Below are 21,490 nucleotides of genomic sequence, written 5' to 3'. Positions count from 1 at the left end.
GGGTTCCCAAACTTTTTCATATGACTGTATATGTATGTAATATATATATATATATATATAATGTATGTATATAGGATGTTGGTACCCCACATATACATATATATACAGTATGTATGTATGTATATCTATGTATGTATATATATATATATATCCATCCATCCATTTTCCAACCCGCTGAATCCGAACACAGGGGTCTGCTGGAGCCAATCCCAGCCAACACAGGGCACAAGACAGGGAACTAATACTGGGCAGGGTGCCAATCCACCGCAGGACACACACAAACACACCCACACACCAAGCACACACTAAGGCCAATTTAGAATCGCCAATCCACCTAACCTGCATGTCTTTGGACTGTGGGAGGAAACCGGAGCACCCGGAGGAAACCCATGCAGACACGGGGAGAACATGCAAACTCCACGCAGGGAGGACCCGGGAAGCGAACCCAGGTCCCCAGATCTCCCAACTGCGAGGCAGCAGCGCTACCCACTGCGCCACTGTGCCGCCCTATATATATATATATATATCTTCATGGCATTCTTAGATTGTATGGGTGGTTACCTACCAGGTAACGCTTGTGGTTGGTCAGCAAGTTGGCTAACATCTGCCACGGTGCCCTCTTTCAGTTGCGAGAAGCAGATTATAGAATGGTTGAAATAGTTTTACTGTCAAATAATGCAAAGAGTACGCGACACGTGTTTCGCCCTCATTTGGGCTCATCAGACATACACACTCACTGCACCCCATCTCGGGAATCGAACCTCAGATGTCAGCGGCGAAGCCTCTTACATTGTGCCACAGCATGTGGTTCGTTTATTTGACAGTATGTAGATTGGGGTAATTACATTCATGACATTCATAGTCTGAATCACAATCTGATTGTATAGGTGGTTACCTATACGCCTGATGAGCCCAAATGAGAGTAAACCTATTTCAACCACACATATATATATATATATATATGTATATATATATATATATATATGTATGTATATATGTGTATATACTGTGTATATATATATATATACATATATATGTATATGTATATATACTGTATATATATATATATATGTATGTATGTATATCCATCCATCCATTTTCCAACCCGCTGAATCCGAACACAGGGGTCTGCTGGAGCCAATCCCAGACAACACAGGGCACAAGGCAGGAACCAATCCCGGGCAGGATGCCAACCCACCGCAGGACACACACAAACACACCCACACACCAAGCACACACTAGGGCCAATTTAGAATCGCCAATCCACCTAACCTGCATGTCTTTGGACTGTGGGAAGAAACCGGAGCGCCTGGAGGAAACCCACGCAGACACGGGGAGAACATGCAAACTCCACACAGGGAGGACCCGGAAAATGAACCCTGGTCTCCTAACTGTGAGGCAGCAGCGCTACCACTGTGCCACCGTGCCACCATATGTATGTATATACAGATATATATATACTGTATATACTTACTGTATAATAGATTGTAAAAGATTATTAACCAAACGTTCTATAGCCCAATCCCTATTACTTTGGTAAACTGTGCTTGCTAATGGCAGCAGCAATGTTGAAGCAAGCTTCATGCTGTATGGCAATCTTTTCAACATTAGGAAGCTCCAAGCAACCACTAAACAGCAAAAGAATGCGGGTTCTAGAGCTGCAGAACAAAAATGACTATGCTCTATTGGATCACATCCCACTAGACCTCCAGGCTGTCCTTGCTGTGGCAGTGAGGGCATGCAGTAGGATGGGACTGACTGTCGACACCAGTAAAACTGAAGTGGTCTGCCAGTAAGGTACCAGCCTCCTACCAACACCACCACCTGTCCTCACTACTGTTAACAAATAACTCTCAATACTCCCATCCTTTAGGTACTGTGTCTGGGGAGTATTCTATATGAAGACAGCAGTAGTGATGTTATCCAAAACTATACATATTAAGCTTCAGCTGTCTTTGGAAGCTTTGTCTCTGGGTTTTTCACTAACATTGATGTTTAATAGGAAGTCTATATCAATACTACCATTATCACCACTGATTTAAAAGGTCTGAGTCTTAAATAGAGAATCAATTAAATTAATTATCAGCAAAAATGGGTCTCACTAATTAAGACAATGGTTAGAATGAAAACATGTAGCCACTGCAGCCCAACAGGATCAGAGTTGGGCAACCCTGCCATAAACCACTTCTGCCAGTGTGAGCACGTGTCAGGATGCCAATCTGAATGAACCAACACAAATTTAGGCATGATAAGCTGGTTGGGATTTTTAATAAACAAGTCTGTTTTCCAAACAGAATATTCAAGTAAAGCAGTAGGCCACTGTCTCAAGCATGCAGGGAATCCCAAATTAGGCAAAGATACAACCAAATTTAAGCAAGCAGATGATAATTAGTTATACACTCAAATATAAACAGGCCTCCAAAGAAATTAAAAATGAAATAAGACAAAGCAGAAATCTGTAACACGGCCAACACACCGCCAAGGTTAGAACCATGGTTCTCAAGTTCAGACCTGGGGGCCAACTTTGGCTGCAGCTTTTTTTTCCCAGCCAGAACTCTATAGAAAATGGACACGTATGCCAAGGATCTTTATAGATGTTTCTGTAATAAAATTTGCCAACAGCCTTACCTCCTGCACTTCAGAATAGGTCATCCACCTGAAGCTAAGCATGTTCAGGCCTGGCCAGTACTAGGATGGGAGACCAACCGGGAAAAGCTTGGGTTGCTGCTGGAAGAGGTGTTGGTGAGACCAGCAGAGGGTGCTTACCCTGTGCTCTGTGTGTGGATTCCAGTGCCCCAGTGCATTGACGGGGACGCTGTGCTGTGAAAATGGCAGTGTCCTTTGGACGAGATATAAAGCTGAGGTCCTGACTCTCTGTGGTCATAAAAGATTCCTCGGCATCCTTTATAAAAAGAAAGGGGTGTCCTGGTTAAATTTCCATCCTTGACATAGTCATTCTGTCCCCCTAATCATCCCCTCTCTGTAATTTGCTAATTATTTCTCACCACTTTACCACCTAATAGCTATTGTGTGGCGAGCATATTGCTGCCAGGTGGATGCTACACATTAGTGGTGGTTGAAGTGGCTCCCTACATTTGAAATTTCCTGTTTTCATTCTTGACTAGGAAACACATGGACCTCTGGGCATCAAATAAAGCTGATGACACTTTATATGATTTCCAGGCATGGAGTATGTTAGATTTGCTGACTTCAGTTGATGATCTTGTCACCAGACCATATCAGTTTAAATAATTGAAAATCACTACCCATGTCTATTTTATTGACTGAATGCCAACATTCCAGCAACAATTGTTTTGGCCCCTTCTTCAGAAATCTGTTAGCATGTTTACTGACTGAGTCGGTGTTGCATGCAGGGTTAACAGGTACAGCAAATTCAGGGAAAGTACTGTAATCATCCAAAGATTCGATGTCAAGATTTTGATGAATATCGAAATTTTAGACCTCAAAGACTTTCTTGTATACAAAGTATAGGGAAAGTATTTGAATCCTCCAAAAATTTCATTTCGAGATTTTGATGAATCTTGACAATTTAAACCTCCTTGTTTAAAACGTGTTTTGTGTCTTGGAGGAATTATGTTTCCATCATGTCTATTCATGTTGCCTAACACTTTGTCATAGGAAACCCATGAGCGCATATCATTTTGGTGAGGTTGGCTCTACTACAAACTTTTTGCAGTAACAGAATGTATCTGGTCTTAACCGTTATCAGGCCATAAGTTTTCGATCAAGACCAAGAGTAAGGTTCTAGCCACCGCAGATACACCAGACCCCCAGTCACATGTATTTGCCCATCTTTCTTGTTCTCATGTTCTGGATCCATAACTTGATGTTTAGAATATGGCTCTGCTTTTTTTCTTTATCTTCTTCCTTTTATGGTGTTCTTTGTTACATCCTTCAACTCTGCAATTTGCTGGATGCTCAGCAGATTTTGTTCATCTTCTTGTTCTTCCCGCCATGTCACTTTGTTTGCCTATTACTTTGCTGTAATAACCCCATAAATATAGGGCAGTGAGCTGAGATTGCTGCTGCCTCAATTTTTTACCCTTAATTTCCAGACTGTATCTGGTCATAAGTCAATCAGTCAGTCATTTTCTAACCTTCTCAGCCCTAAAGAAGGTTGTGGGGGTCTGCCGGGGCCTATCCCAGGTAAGCATAGGGCACAAGGCAGGAACAGATATTGGTCAGGGTGCTTATCCATCACAGGGTGAACACACACACACACACACACACACACACACACACACACACACACACACACACACACACACACCAACCACACTTTAGAGCCAATTTAGGATCTCCAAATCACCTAACCTGCATGTCTTTGGACTGTTGGAGGAAACTGGAGCAGCCGGAGGAAACCCACACACACACAGGGACAACATGCAAACTCCACACAGGGATGACCCAAGATGCGAACCCTGGTCTCCTTACTGTGAGGCAGCAGTGGTATCACTGCACCGCTGTGCCGCCTCATCAGGTCATAAGCTTTTGATCAGTACCAAGTCTGGTAGTTTGCTATTAATTGCATGACAGATGCACAGACCTTAGCTTTTTATATAGAGATAAAACGGATAATGAATCAGAGCATAGAAGTATGTGATCTGGGCATTTCTCCGTTACCCATTCTAGGGGAGTAATAATTGCAGCCATATCTAAGATGTCTGACAATCCAAACTCGTCCTTACTACCTGCACTTCCATCCATCTATCCATTATCCAACCTGCTATATCCTAACTACAGGGTCATGGGGGTTTGCTGGTGCCAATCCCAGCCAGCACAGGGCACAAGGCAGGAAACATACTACCTGCACTTCAGAACAGGTAATCCACCTGAAGCTAAGCATATACAGGCCCAGCCAGTAATTGGATAGGAGACAGTGTAGGAAAAGCTTGGGTTGGTGCTAGAAAAATTGTTGGAGAGACCAACATGGAGAGCTTACCCTGTGGTCTGTGTATGGATCCCAATGCCCCAGTGCAATGATGGGGACATTGTGCTGAAAAATGATGCCATCCTTTGGATGAGACGTAAAACTGAGGTCCTGACTCTGACTCCGTGGTCATTAAAGATCCCTGGGCATCCTTTGTAAAGAGTAGGTTGTATCCTGATACCCTTCATGGCCTAGCCAATCTGGCCCACTAATCATTCCCTGTTCCTAACTGGCTATCTCTGTCACACTTTCAGCACCTAATAGCTAAAGTATGGTGAGCATGCTGGCGCAAAATGGCTGCTGTTGGATCATCCAGGAGCACATTGATGGTGGTTGAAGTGGCTCCCCACTTTCTTTGAAAAGTGCTGTATAAATGTAAATAATTATTAATTACTACGTTTCTTATTCCCATCATGTGACTGTATGCAATAATTGTTGCATAGTAACAAACTCGAATAGGAGAGGCCGATAAATAAAAGGGCTGAAGATATAATTCTATCCTATTCCTGTAATAAAAAGAAGGGCTAGAGGCTGAGCTCTGCCCACTTCAAACATTAAAAAGGGTTGAGAGTCTTTCACAGTCTCTTCAGACAGTAAGGTCTTGTGCAGCGAAATAGTTTACATGTAAATAACAGTCAAAATACAGGTGACTGGAACTATCATGGGATGCTAAAAAAGGTGCCAGTAGTTGAAGACTTGCATCAGGTTTGCTTGCAAAGTTAGAGGTAAAAACAAAATATGGCATACAGCTGAGGAAAGCACAAATGTGACCTACCAACAATAAAAATGTGCCATACTGCAGATTCATCTGTAAACAATGCATGGATTGTAGAGGCGCTGCCGCCCTTCACTGCGTAACTGCCAATGGTTTATGTTTGGGTCTTGCTTTTTTTTTTTCTTTCTTTTTTTGCGTTAGTCATACAAACTAAAAATAGAGTCCTGGGTAAAGAGAAGTGACATCTTGCTATGGTGCCAGGCCACCTATTTATAAACTAGCTCAGATAATGATCTGGCTGCAAATTACAAACATAACTCAGAGATTCATGGGAGTGTATGCCGTCAACGACTTGCTCTTAAATCTCTGCTGATAATATTTAGAAAATAATAAAATATTTTTTAAGTCACTCTACTGCCTGTCCTTTTCATGAAGCAATAAAAATGAAGACCCCATTGTGTAAGCAAGTTTTACTTAGAAGCCAATAAAGGCCATAATGGGCATTGCAGCCTCCTTGGGGGTTTTCACAGTTTATTGTCTTATAATTTATAATGTTAAACTGTGCCTGCTTATCATTTGCGTGAAGTTTGTGTGTTCTCCTGTTTCCATTGTGTTGGCTTTTCTCCAAAGATGTGGATTGTAGATTCACTGGTAACACTAAACTGGCTCTCTGTGGGCCCTGTGATGGCCTGCTGTCCCATCAAAGATGGGTTCCTCTCTTGTGTCTGATACTAAAGAGTAGACTTTGGCCACCCATAGCCCTGAAATCCCCTGTAAGTTTTTGCAAATTCAGTATGTGTAGATCATTTCACTCATCAGTGCGCATCTTCCTTCTATTGGTATGTTCAGGCTCATATTCTTCATTTCTTCATATTCATTCTGCATTCAGAAAGTTTTTAGACCCCTTCACTTTCTGCACACTTTATGTTGTAAATGTAATTTTTAAACTGATAAATTTGCAATTTTTGCAAATACACTCAATAGCAAATTATGAAAAAATGAAAACATACCTTCAGAACAGTTTGCAAATTTATTAATAATCAAAACCTGAAACTTCTCACTCATAGACGCATCCAGACCCTTAATATTTTGTTGAAGCCCCTTTGGCAGCTGCTACAGCTTCAAGTATTCTTGGGTAAGTCTGTGTAAGCTCTGCACATGTGAATTTGGGCAGTATATCCTGTTCTTGCTGACAGATCCTCTCTGTTAGACTGGATGGGAAACATCTGTAAACTACCATCTTCGGGTCTCTTCATGGATGTTCTATGGGGTCCTTATTCTTTTAAATCAGGCCTTCGAAATGTATCAACATTATAAAGTACCTTTCAGATCTATCATTCTTTCTTTCTGTTTATCGGTCTGTCTTGTTGATTTATCTGTCATCTTTAAGATTTATTTTCTAATGTAAGCACTGGCAGGCCACATTAGAAACATTAGAACAATCTAGACAAGAACAGGCCATTCAGCCCAACAAAGCTCGCCAGTCCTATTCACTTAATTCTTCTAAAAAGCATCAAGTCTCCTTTTGAAAGTCCATAAAATCCTACTGTCTACCACACTACTTGGTCACTTATTTCAAGGGTCTGTGGTTCTCTGTGTAATGAAAAACGTCCCAATGTTTGTGCAAAATTTACCCTTAACAAGTTTCCAGTTGTGTCCCCGTGTTCTTGATGAACTCATTTTAAAATAACAGTCTTCATCCACTGTTCTAATTCCCTTCATAATTATAAACAATTCAATCATGTCTCCTCTTCTTTTGTTTAAACTTTAAAGGCTCAGCTCTTTTAATCTTTCCTCATAACTCATCCCCTGTAGCTCTGGACTCAGCCTGGTCGCTCTTCTATGGACTTTTTTCCTAGTGCTGCTATGTCCTTTTTGTAGCCTGAAGACCAAAACTGCACAAAGGACTCCAGATGAGGCCTCACCAGTGTGTTATAAAAGTTGAGCAGAACCTCCTTGGACTTGAACTGTACATATTAAGGCGCTATATAAACTGACATTCTGTTTGCCTTCTTAAAGGCTTCTGAACACTGTCTGGAAGTAGATAGGTTAGAGTCCACTATGACTCCTAAATCCTTCTAATAAGGTGAACTTTCAGATTTTAGACCTCCCATTGTATATTCAAAGTGTGTTAGTGCAGAGGTCTGATCCTGTGGCATTTGTGATCAGTAGCCTAATAATTTATCCACTAGAGGATCAAAACAACATGTCTCTGAGGGGTGTATCGTAATTCCCCGTTGCTGCTGATGCTCTTTTAAAATCCTTTGAGCTATAGTTGTGGCCCGTGGTGACTTGATCCTATAACCATGAAACATGTAATAAAGTTTATCTGTTCTAATCTAATGTAATATACATGTTGTAATTCTGTATAAATAAGTGAACAAAATATATATCTTAAAGAGTGGGTACCCCATTTAATAAATGATGTCTAAGCGAAAGGGTAAAAAAACAGCAATAAGAGAGGATAATCTAAAATTATATTTACAGACATTCTGTAACACTTATTTTTAAAATTAAACTACACAGAGCAATTTCAGTCTTATCATACAATTTGCTCTTTATACACTTGTGGGGGGTCTCCCAGGTACATTTTGTGAGTCCATTCATCCATTATCTTAGCAGATAATTCCAGTTCAAGGTGAAGCTCATGCTGAGTGTACTAGGTACAAGGCATAAACACTGGAAGTGTCACCAGCTCATTGCAGGGCACAAACTCGCTTAAAAAGCCAATGATAAGCTGCCAATGAACATAATGCACAGGTCTTTGTTAAAAAGCTGTGGAAATGCACAGAAAACATGTGATCCGCACCCAGATAATGACTGGACCAGAATTCAGACAAAGGTTTTTAGAACTTTGAACCAGCAGAGCTACCCACAGTGCCATTATTATGCCAACATTCTCTTGAATGCTTATATATAAGCGAGCTATTGACTTACTGTATATTTTGCCTCACATCTATCCATTTATGCAAAATATCTATCTATCTATCTATCTATCTATCTATCTATCTATCTATCTATCTATCTATCTATCTATCTATCTATCTATCTATCTATCTATCTATCTATCTATCTATCTATCTATCTATCTATCTATCTATCTATCTAGAAAGATTCCAAGAGTATGTGCTGACTGCTGATGCATACTGTTTTGTGATAAGCCTGTATGCCACTTTTTATTCATATGCATTGACAGGTAAGTGGGGTGGCAAGTTTTTACTGTTTACCCTATATAAGTCTAATATATAGTGCCTTTAACGTATCTGTCTATCTATCTTATAGTGCCTTGCATCTATCTATCTATCTATCTATCTATCTATCTATCTATCTATCTATCTATCTATCTATCTATCTATCTATCTATCTATCTATCTATCTATCTATCTATCTATCTATCTATCTATCTATCTATCTATCTTAGTGCATTTTTTATCTTATCAATGTAGTGCTTTTTTGTGCATTAAAAGAATACCCCACTCAACAATAGGCGGTTTTACATGTTACTCACACCAGGTAGTGTGAAAGAAATAAGACTTAAGGGGTCACCTAGTCATTTAGGATAACATGGTTTAATATGCTTTCCATGTTAAAATATAGGATTCATTTTAAAGAAATAACATAAAGGGTTAATAAATGTCAGAAACCTGTTCAGGCATATCAGTAAACCAGATAAATGTCAAGTGAACAACAAATTGTACTGAAAGATGACTAAGAAATAACTAAGAAGTCAGCACCAACAATAAGGACATCTTGAGTCCTTGCGTATCTCCGTCTCAAAACGTTTTCTCTGTCATGGGGTTCATAGCACTGTGAGTGTGATCCAAATGGGAGATGACTTCTGGTGCAAGGAAGAGAGAAGAGGTGGATAACAATCACTTTCACCCCCTGCCACGTGGACAACTGTCCTACCTTGACAAATCCGCTTCAATGTCTTCCAAGTACTTGCATGCAGCAATGCAAACTGCTGAGACTTAATAAACCCAAAATATGCATCTTGCATATATTGAAGATAATGTTTGAAATGAACAATGTGTCAATATCTATATAAATCTCATCGTCTTATTTATCTTATTTATACAAATATCCCTGCCGCATACTGGGCAGAGCCCCGCCCCCACTTCAGAAACTCAGATCACATCTCAGTCATATTAAATCCAGCATGCAGACCACTTGTCAGACGCACCAAACTGGTTCTGAAGCAGGTGAGAACCTGACCAGCAGAAGCCATCTCTACTCTTCAAGACTGTTTTGAGTGCACTGACTGGGACATGTTAAGAGAGTGGCACTAATTACAGGACAACACTACCCACCTGTGACAGTGATGCCTCCCTTCCAGATGTGCTGAATAACTTCTGTGCACAGTTTGAAGCACAGAGCAATGTGGTGATGAGGAAGACCACCTCTCCTCCTAGCGACCAGGCATTAAATCTGACTGTGGCCAATGTGAGAAATACTCTACGAAGAGTCAACCCACGGAAGGCTGCAGGACCAGACAATATTCCTGGCAGAGTATTAAGGGAATGTGCAGACCAGCTGGTAGACTTTTTTACTGACATCTTCAACATCTCCCTGAGCACCGCCATTGTCCCAACCTGCTTCAAAACCACCACCATAGTTCCCGTGCCAAAAAAGTCACAAGTGTCTAACCTCAATGACTACTGTACTGTTGCACTCACACCCATTATCATGAAGTAATAAATAATAATAATTCATTACATTTATATAGCGCTTTTCTTAGTACTCAAAGCGCTATCCACACAGGGAGGAACTGGGAAGTGAACCCACAATCTTCCACAGTCTCCTTACTGCAAAGCAGCAGCACTACCACTGCGCCACCTGTGAGGTGCTTTGAGAAGCTTTTCATGAGGCACATCAAAACCCTGCTGCCCTCCTCACTGGACCCCCTGCAGTTTGCTTACCGTTCAACAGATGATGCAATAGCCACCACTCTCCATCTGGCTCTCGCTCATCTGGACAATAAGGACACATTCGTTCAAATGCTGTTTATCTACTTCAGCTCAGCATTCAACACAATCATTCCTCAGCAGCTGACGGAAAAGCTGAGCCTGCTGGGACTGAAAACCTACCTCTGTAACTGGATTCTGGATTTCCTGACTGAGACACCTCAGTCAGTCAGGATTGCAAACAACATCTCCAGAACCACCACACTGAGCACTGGAGCCCCTCAAGGCTGTGTGCTCAGTCCATTACTGTTCACACTACTGACTCATGACTGTGCAGCAATGCACAGCTCTAATCACATCATAAAATTCGCAGAAGACACAACTGTGGTGGGTCTCATCAGCAACAACAATGAGTCAGCATACAGAGAGGAAGTGCAGCGGTTAACGGACTGGTTTAAAGCCAACAACCTGTCTCTGAATGTAGACAAAACAAAGGAGATGATTGTTGACTTTAGGAAGACTAAGAGTGACCATCTGCCACTGAACATTGACGGCTCAACTGTGGAGGTCATCAATAGCACCAAATTCCTGGGTGTCCACCTGGCACAGAACCTCACCTGGTCCCACAACACCAGCTCTTTAGCCAAGAAAGCCCGGCAGTGGCTCTACTTCCTGTGTAGGCTGAGGAAAACCCATTTTCCACCTGCTATTCTAACAACATTCTACAGAGGAACCATGGAGAGCATCCTGAGCAACTGCATCACTGTCTGGTTTGGAAATTGCACGGTCAGGGATCGTAAAGCCCTACAACATATAGTGAAGACAGCTGAGAAGATCACCGGTGTCTCTCTTCCCTCCATCATGGACACTTACACCACCCGCTGCATCCGCAAAGCCACCAGCATTGTGAATGATCCAACACACCCTTCACATTCACTGTTTACACTCCTGCCATTGAGAAAAGGGTACCGAAGCATTCGGGTCCTCACCACCAGAATGTGCAACCGTTTCTTCCCCCAAGTAGTCAGACTCCTGAACACTCATGGACTGGTCTGATATCTGATATATATGTTCTGTTCTGCAGTGTTGCACATGTTTGCACATTTGACTCACGTGCACCTTGTTATATATTATGTGTCTTTATGTTATGTGTCTTGGATTCTTCATTGTCCTGTGTTTTATGTAGCACCATGGTCCTGGAGGAACGTTGTTTCATTTCACTGTATGCTGTACTACTATATATGGATGAAATGACAATAAATACTCTTGAATCTTTAATCTTGTCTTGGCCACACTGCATACTATAAGCGATATCTGGGAGTATTCTGTGTATGGTGATACCTGCTAAATGTTACTTCTTTATTCATTTGTTTTTTTCTAGGGAAGATGTCAACACTTCAAACAACTGAGCTGCTAATTGACCCCAAGGACCTTCAAATAAGGACTGTTACTGTGGAAAAACTGCTGGAGCCTCTGATAACTCAGGTATTTTAGAGATTTCACAATAAGACTAATGCAAATGCAAAGCTTTGGCACATGAAATCCAAAGAATATGCAGAAGTGTGCTCCTAACGGGAGGAGTTTGACTTCTCACTTAACAGGTCCTGCTGATCCTTAGTGGAAAATGCAAGTGTAACATGCTGCCTAACAAGTGTTTCTGGCTGCTAACAATCGGCTGCGAGGCTTTGACAAATACAGCGCGTGGGAATGCTGAATGATGCATCCCACGCCGAAGGTGCACATTGCATTTTTTGTTAACACACAAAGCTGTATGTTGTTCACTGTGCAAATAACAATTATGAAATGAAAGCCTTCTGTATCAAGGGCATGCCTTACATTCAAGTTCAAGCCAGTTATTCATGGGGTAGCTTGGTGTAATTAGCGGATATGAGTTTTCTTAACAAAGACAACAGGTTTGCAGTGCATGTGTACTCTGTGCAGCTTTCATTATATACAATAGACTTTTTTTATTCTCCAGGAATTTTGGGAGTCTGAGGAAACATTTGCATGTTATTACACTAAAAATGGTTGAAGCTTCTGGCTTGGTATGCTGAATAATAATGCCTGCTTTGTATTCCCATTGCACCGCTGATTCAGTATGCTTTGCCAGATGTACTTTCACTGGATGCATTGAAGAGAATGGTCTTCTTTATTGAGTGCATAAAGACACAATGCACAAAATTAGAAATAACCAAGGAGTCAAATGATAATGTTTACACTGCCTTATTATTCCCTTCTTAATTAAATGTGATTTAAGGTGACACAGTGGTTAGCACTACAGCCTCACAGCCCCGGGAGAGGAGACTGGGTTAGAAATCCAGCCGTTGTGTAAAAGTGAGTCTAGTGGAGAAGCTAAGGTCATCCATTTCCCTTTTCAAAGCATAATAGTGAGAGATGTGGGGGCAATGAATGAAAGCCTTGAAAGTTACTATTACTTGTAAGTATAATGTAAAAGCAAACAAAGAAAGTGTTGGGGTTTTAGGGGGGGAAACCCAGTTTAATGCTGGTTTTGAAGAGGGTGTTCATAGCACACTTTAAATATAATGAGCCTTCTTTCACTTGGGGTGATTAGATGATCTGTGTTTGTTTCAAAGCCCCTTTTAAGGGCAGGTAGTCTAGTGTGATGGGGCTGCTCAGGAATTAAAGATATCATCTCAATATCTTATCAGTTGGCAGTTTCCAAAGTAGAGAAGAAGCAGACCAATATGTGAGCCCATAGGCGACTTCTACAATTCTCTACCGCAATTCCTTTAGCTTTGTCTCAGCAGACCTATGTGAATGATTGCATCCTTGACATACTGTTCATAGAAAATAAAAGTTTAGGAGAAAATCTAATTCACACTTTATATTCTGGAATGGATTTTATGAGAATCCTACTGTATATCAATTTTGGTAGTTTATTATGCTTTGATAGTAAAAATGTAGTCTTGCTGGGGCCAGATGTATAATATACACATCTGGGGCCTCATGCATAATGCCGTGCGTAGAATTCACACTCAGACATGGAGTACGGTCTAAAGCATAAATGTGCATGCACACAAAAAAATCCAGATGCATGAATCTATGCGTTTGCCAACTTCCACATTCTTCCACTCCATAAATCCCAGTCAGCGTGAAAAGTAACACACGTACACATGCCTCCCGCCACTCCCCAACTTCTCCCAGAATTACGCCTCTTTGAATATGCAAATCAATATAAATAGCCCTTAAGCTCACTGTTCAGTGAAAAGGCAATGGCAAAAGCACGTGGGGAAAATAGAAGAATTTTAGCGAATACCAAGGAAAAACGTACTATTTGTTGGTTTAACAGTGATATAAACAACAAAAGGAAGTTGATCGAGTAACATAGCGTGTTGGAGAAACTCGAAAGTTCAAGTTCACAAAGTCGCACAGTGCCCGAAATTAAAAAGAAGTTGTCAAATATTCAAAGTCGCCATGAAAAGGCGAGTCGTAACCCATCATCTGAGTGCCAAATGGAAACTTATTAGGGTACAGATAAAAAATAATAGGCACCCAATGGGAAAAAAGCACGAAATGTCAATTTTAATCTCGAAATTTCCACTTTAATCACGTAGTTTATTTTGTCATTAAAGTAGAATATCATAAACTTCATCTTAAAATCGTTTAATTTACTAGTTTCTCAAATCCCATCGTAACTAAAGTAGCACGTTAAATTCTTTGTTTTGTATGTATTCTTCTATGTGCTCTATGTGTGTGAATCACTATGTGCTTCTTAAACGGGCTTTCTCTTCCTCTGACAGGACACAGAATCCATTACATTCATGATATTACAGTTCTCTTAATAATTAAAATACTGAGATGTATATTTGTTAGCATTTCAGTATTCATATCATATCAATTAAAGCATGTTATTAAACATGGGAACACAGTGGTGCAGTGATAGTGATGAGCTGGCACCTCATCCAGAGATTGTTCCTGGCTTCCGCAAGATGCTTGCTGTGCCGTGCGCCACCTTCGATGAAATACTTTATTGTAGCAGTACTGTCTCTTTCAAACGTACTAACCTTCAATTCCTGTCCTTCCTTTTCTTTCTCCAAACACCCATTCACCACACAATCAGCTCAATAATAGACGTTAAGCCATCTGTAAGCTTAGAACTCAGATTCTTCAATCTCCGACGCTTGTTTAATGTTATATATTCACCAGCAAAATCAAACATCCCAGAGATATTACTATCATTAGACGCAGAAAAGAATTTGATATGATTGAATGGAACTACCTTTTCACTGCATTGGAGAAATTTGGGTTTGGCCAGAATATTTGTGCATGGATCAAACTACTGTATACCAATCCAGAAGCCTCAGTTTGTATTAATAACATTTTCTCAGACTACTTTAAGCTAGAACGTGGCACCAGACAAGGATGTCCCTTGTCACCACTGCTGTTTGCAATCGCCATTGAACCACTGGCGGTTCACTGCCGAAATTATCAGATAAAGGGGATTGTCAGAGAAGGACTGGAACAGAAAATTTCTCTATATGCAGATGATATGGTTTTATATATATCAGACCCAGAAAACACTGTCCCTGCAGTTTTAACAGCACTAACAGAATTTAAAAAGATATCTGGTCTTAAAATTAATCTGAATAAAAGTATACTCTTTCCAGTGAATTCACAAGCATATAATATCAGATTGGACACACTACCTTTTACCATAGCAGATCAGTTTAAATACCTAGGGGTAAATATCACAAGTAAACATAAAGCTCTTTATCAACAAAATTTTGCCGTCTTTATGGAAAAAATTAAGCAAGACCTGGATAGATGGTCAACACTTCATCTCACTCTAGCTGGAAGAATTAACGTTGTTAAGATGAATATCCTTCCTAAACTTCTTTTTTTTATTTCAAAACATTCCAATATATATCTATAAATCATTTTTTAAGCAATTAGATTCAACAATAATCTCATTCATTTGGAACTCAAAACACCCACGTATCCGAAGAGCGACCCTACAAAGACCTCAGGCAGAAGGTGGCATGGCTTTACCTAATTTTCAGTTTTATTACTGGGCAGCAAACATACAAGCCATAAAAACCTGGACACAAATAAATGAACATACACAGGCCTGGTCCGCAATAGAAATAAAATCCTGTAGTACTTCTTTATACTCCCTGCTCTGCTCTCCAATAAATGCAAGTTATCGCAAATATACTAATAACCCAATTGTGCTTTACTCACTCAGAATATGGAACCAAATTACAAAGCATTTTAAGATGGAAAATCTTTTATCGGTGGCACCTCTGCAAGAAAACCACCTCTTTCAACCCTCGCAAACATATCCAGTTTTTAATACCTGGAAAAGTTTTGGGATTAAAATGCTCAGAGATCTTTACATAGACAACATATTTGCATCTTTTGAACAATTACGTTCAAAATTCAACCTCCCAGCTACACATTTCTTTCACTATCTTCAAATTAGAAATTTTGTTAAACAGAAATTGCCCGATTTTCCCTACCTCGCACCCTCCACAATGCTGGAAAAAATACTGCTCATTGCCGAGGAATTAAACACTATTTCCACATTATATAAAATCTTATTAGAGTCCCTACCTTTCAAAGATCCAAGACGACATTGGGAAGAAGATCTCTTAATCAATATATCAGAAAAGGAATGGAAGGTAGCAAAGCAAAGAATTCACTCGAGCTCCATATGCGCAAAGCATAGAATTATTCAACTAAAAATTATGTATCGAGCTCATCTGTCTCGCTTAAAACTGTCCAAAATGTTTCCAGGGCAAGATCCAACCTGCGAACGCTGCAACCAAGCTCCTGCCTCACTGGGTCACATGTTCTGGGTCTGCACAAAATTAACATCATTTTGGACAAAAATTTTTAAGTGCCTCTCAGACAGCCATGGTATCACAATTCCTCCTAACCCACTAACAGCTGTGTTCGGTGTTCTCCCAGACGGACTTGAAGTGGAAAAGGACAAGCAAACGGTGATTGCATTCACTACACTTTTGGCACGCAGACTTATTCTGTTAAATTGGAAGAATCCTAATTCTCCTCTGATAAGTCAGTGGGAAACCGATGTTTTATATTATTTGAAATTGGAATAAATCAAATTCTCAGTTTTTTTTTCAAAACCTGGCAGGATCTGATCAATATTATTTTAGAATAAGACAAATAACTATTACCGCATTTAATTCCCTTCTCCATCTCTTATTTACATATATATTTATTTCTCCCTTTCCTTTGCTTATTGTTGTCTTATTAAAAAGCCCTAAGCAATTCTCCTTTAGCTAAGCTCTCCTTCTCAGGGGTGGGGTTTGATTTGTCTTTAATTTGTTTGGTTATAAATTGATCTATTTGTATGGAATGATTACAGTAAAAATTAATAAATGAATAAAAAAAAAAGAACATTGAAATATCTTCGTAGTACATGTTTAATTATTCTATCCATCTATATGTCCAGTGTGGTGCCAGTCCCAGCAAGAATACAGCGCGAGGCAGGAACAATCCCTGAACGGGGCGCCAGCTCCATGCTAGTGCTACGACACCATGTCCTCGCATGTTTAATTATTAACAATATAGATTATTTAAATGATGTTAACATTTTATGTGTATAATGTAATAAACACATTTTGCTGCATTTCATCTTAAAAATGATATCATCATCATATGTAAATATGCACTTTATAAAGTGGTGCAGGTTGTGCAATATTATAACTGTATCACAAGTTTACAGTGAGGTAATTGTACTAATAAGTACAAACAGTTCTACAAGGAGCACTTCATGGACTGATTAGCAAGAAGGAAGTAAGGATAGCTATAAAGAGGATGAAAAATGGAAAGGCTGTTGGTCCAGATGACATACCTGTGGAAGCATGGAGGTGTTTAGGAGAGATGGCAGTGGAGTTTTTAACCAGATTGTTTAATGGAATCTTGGAAAGTGAGAGGAAGCCTGAGGAGTGGAGAAGAAGTGTACTGGTGCCGATATTTAAGAATAAGGGGGATGTGCAGGACTGTAGTAACTACAGGGGAATAAAATTGATGAGCCACAGCATGAAGTTATGTGAAAGAGTAGTGGAAGCTAGGTTAAGAAGTGAGGTGATGATTAGTGAGCAGCAGTATGGTTTCATGCCAAGAAAGAGCACCACAGATGCAATGTTTGCTCTGAGGATGTTCATAGAGAAGTTTAGAGAAGGCCAGAAGGAGTTGCATTGTGTCTTTGTGGACCTGAAGAAAGCATATGACAGAATGCCTCGAGAGGAGCTGTGGTATTGTATGAGGAAGTCGGGAGTGGCAGAGAAGTATGTAAGAGTTGTACAGGATATGTACGAGGGAAGTGTGACAGTGGTGAGGTCTGCGGTAGGAGCGACAGATGCATTCAACGTGGAGGTTAGATTACATCAGGGATCGGCTCTGAGCCCTTTCTTATTTGCAATGGTGATGGACAGGTTGACAGATGAGATTAGACAGGAGTGCCCATGGACTATGATGTTTGCTGATGACATTGTGATCTGTAGCGATAGTAGGGAGCAGGTTGAGGAGACCCTGAAGAGGTGGAGATATGCTCTAGAGATGAGAGGAATGAAGATCAGTAGGAACAAGACAGAATACATGTGTGTAAATGAGAGGGAGGTCAGTGGAATGGTGAGGATGCAGGGAGTAGAGTTGGCGAAGGTGGATGAGTTTAAATACTTGGGATCAACAGTACAGAGTAATGGGAAATGTGGAAGAGGGGTGAATAAGAGTGTGGAGGCAGGGTGGAATTGGTGGAGAAGAGTGTCAGGAGTAATTTGTGATAGACGGGTATCAGCAAGAGTGAAAGAGAAGGTCTACAGGATGGTAGTGAGACCAGCTATTTTATATGGGTTGGAGACGGTGGCACTGACCAGAAAGCAGGAGACAGAGCTGGAGGTAGAAAAGTTAAAGATGCTAAGATTTGCACTTGGTGTGACGAGGATGGATAGGATTAGAAAGAGTACATTAGAGGGTCAGCTCAGGTTGGACGATTGGGAGATGAAGTCAGAGAGGCAAGATTGCGTTGGTTTGGATATGTGCAGAGGAGAGATGCTGGGGTATATTGGGAGAAGGATCCTAAGAATAGAGCTGCCAGGGAAGAGGAAAAGAGGAAGGCCTAAGAGAAGGTTTATGGATGTGGTGAGAGAGGACATGCAGGTGGTGGTTGTAACAGAACAAGATGCAGAGGACAGAAAGATATGGAAGATGATGATCTGCTGTGGCAACCCATAACGGGAGCAGCCAAAAGAAGAAGATTTCCTTTCAGAGTGAAGTCTTTTATTCAGTTTCTTTTGCTTGCTCCCTGAATCCAGAAGGTTTAGTTTAGTGCACGGACCGAAGGAATTAAGGGCGAGTGTTTGCAGTGCCGGATTTCACCGCTATTCACTACAAATCTTTAACGGGTTGTCCCCAGATGTATATTGCCGTTTGAGAATCATCTTTGGCACCGAAGTGAAAATGAGGATCTGTCCTTTGCATCTACTACAAGCTATAATTTCCTTTTCAATATTTATTCAGTCATTGACCATAAGCTGTACTGTAAAGTGGGATTTTTAATCGGAAGCACTTTAGTTTAGGCACTGCAAAAACGTATTCATTTATCATTATGCAACAAGACCTTAACAAAGGCTTCTTTTTGTTTTAATGACACTTACAAAAGCATCAGTAAAATGGTTACTCATCCGTGCAATTGTGGCCTGCTAAAATAACTTCACTTTGAAGCGATCAGAAGTGTCTTAAGTGAGATAGATTTCTCTTGATATTGCATACTTTAGTATATGGCCTGTGAATCCTTCATTTTCTTAAGTAATTTTACCAGCATATCAAATGCTACACTGCAGAGATGAACGCCTCGTACCCCAACTGTTGACACTCCTTGAGCCACCTTGTGATCTGATTATATTCAGTTTGCCATGGTTAATTTGTGATCTTGAATTGAAATACAATACAGTTGGAGTAGCTGTTAGGCAAAATGGAATATGTTTGCATTTCTTTTAGTTATGACGTGCTATCTGTGGACATGAATTAAAAATGCAGTACGCTTTTGTATTATATTTTAAACTGACAGAAAAATTGTGTGGTATAGTGAAAAGCTATTGATCATTAGGTTAATATGTTTTTAATTATGACCCAGTAAAACCACGGCAAAATTAAACGCACCGCAGGCATATGCTTTGCGCTGCAATGCAGTTAACACATTGGATTTCATTTAATTTTGGCATTTATAGTCTTCCAGAGAAGGCAGCCTTCTTTCTGCTAATGAGACGGAGCTGCTTGTAGCAACTCCACCACAACTCAAGAATATCAAACCATTATAGCTGAAAACTGCATCCTGTCAAGTCAGCTGATTGTCCTCCCTGAGCTGTCTGATGTTGTGACAGTTACCACCATGGCTGAAGTCAGGACACCAATCTACTGTTTGCGTAATTTTAGTACAGTCTTTCACAATCCCATTATAATTGCACCTTTCATATTGATCTCTACTCCCTATCAAGTTCAACAGAAAGTTGCTAGAGATACAGAAATCTTGTTACACAACAGCTGGCTTCACTACACTGGTGCCCGGTGTGGAACGCTAGCTGGCACTGTTACCCCTTTAAACCCAACAGACACACTCAGGACACCGGGTAAATGCACAAAGAAGTATTTTAATTCTTTTTCTTCTTTTTCAGTGCCCCTAAGCACTACAGTCACAATACACAGGCAAGTAAATACAATAATAATCACACACAATCCTCTTTCTCTATCTGTTTGTCCACCTCCACCCAATTCTGGCTCACTTGTTGGGTTCCCAGCAGTCCTTTAAATTGTGACCGACCTGGAAGTCCTTCTGTTCTTCTGTCCACGTGACTTGCCAGCACTTCCGGGTCAGATGGAGAACTTGAATTTTCTTCAGCCTGGAAGTACTTCTGGATTTCCGTCCTCATGACTCACTAGTACTTCCTGGCTATATGAGAATTTATTCTCCCACCATCTTCCCACAGCGTTTCCTGGTGGCAGCCACGGTACCTAGCAGGGCTGTGTTGCCGAACTCCATGTCCCATAGTGCTATGCCGGAATCTGGGGCACTGCTGCAGTCCAGGGGAGCTGCCGGTCTTGGGGGAGGCAGGGTCCTAGAAAAGTTCCCCCATCCTTCCATCTCAGGGGTGTCCTAGCTGGGTTGAGCTGCTGGCCATCTGTTACACTGGTCAGATGTTGATAAAAATCCTCTCTTAACCTATGAGCACCAACTTGTGGAATGTCTGCTACTGCTGTTGTATATACCACATGCACTTCAGAACAGGTAATGTTCATCCACCTGAAGCTAAGCATGTTCAGGCCCGACCAGTACTTGGATGGGAGACCAACTGTCCTGATTCGGCAGAATAACAAATATCTGAGTAAACCGAGAGAAGCGGTCAAAAGACGAAACAAAACAAAATAAAAATATACTGTAGTGACCAAAGCCCAGACGAGAAGCAAAACCAAGCCAAAATAAAAACAGGCAGTGAGTTGAAAACCAGGAAAAACTAGAAGATTAAATACACAATAAATCAAAAGGAAGCAAGGATGTATCCACAGATCGGATAATTTTCATGGCCAAGGCTGATCTTTTATGCCGGTTGCTGATTAAGTCAAGGTCACAACCCCAGAGACTCCGCCCCTGGAAATGAGGGTTGTGACCCTGACAACAGTACACAATGTGGCTTCTTTTAAAGGCAAAGCATCGATTTCCAGCCTACATCATGATACCAACCAGGAAAAGCTTGGGTTGCTGCTGGGAGAGATGTTGGCCACTGTGGTCAGAATGTGGACCTCAATTTCCCAGTCAAGTGACAGTGACGCTGTACTGTAAAAATGGTCCTGTCCTTTGGATGAAATGTAAAAGTAACTCTTTGCAGTCATGAAAGATCCCTTGGTGTCTTTGTAAAGACCAGGGTGGATCCTGAT

General features: G+C 40.7%; 1 protein-coding gene across 1 annotated transcript in view; it reads left to right on the top strand.

Annotated features, from left to right (window-relative positions):
* The window catches only part of LOC127526661 (catenin alpha-3-like), a 665,374-nt gene that overhangs the window by 9,533 nt on the left and 634,351 nt on the right, over positions 1-21,490 (top strand). The window contains exon 2 of the mRNA XM_051922616.1: positions 11,952-12,055. Within this exon, the coding sequence (XP_051778576.1) occupies positions 11,957-12,055 (99 nt within the window). The 5' untranslated portion in view covers positions 11,952-11,956. The remainder of the gene's footprint in view (positions 1-11,951; positions 12,056-21,490) is intronic.

The sequence above is a fragment of the Erpetoichthys calabaricus genome, chromosome 2 (genome assembly GCF_900747795.2).
Source record: "Erpetoichthys calabaricus chromosome 2, fErpCal1.3, whole genome shotgun sequence".
NCBI classification, from domain to species: Eukaryota; Metazoa; Chordata; class Cladistia; order Polypteriformes; family Polypteridae; genus Erpetoichthys; species Erpetoichthys calabaricus.
Note: the sequence above shows the minus strand (reverse complement) of the source record. Positions and strands in the feature narration are given on the sequence as shown.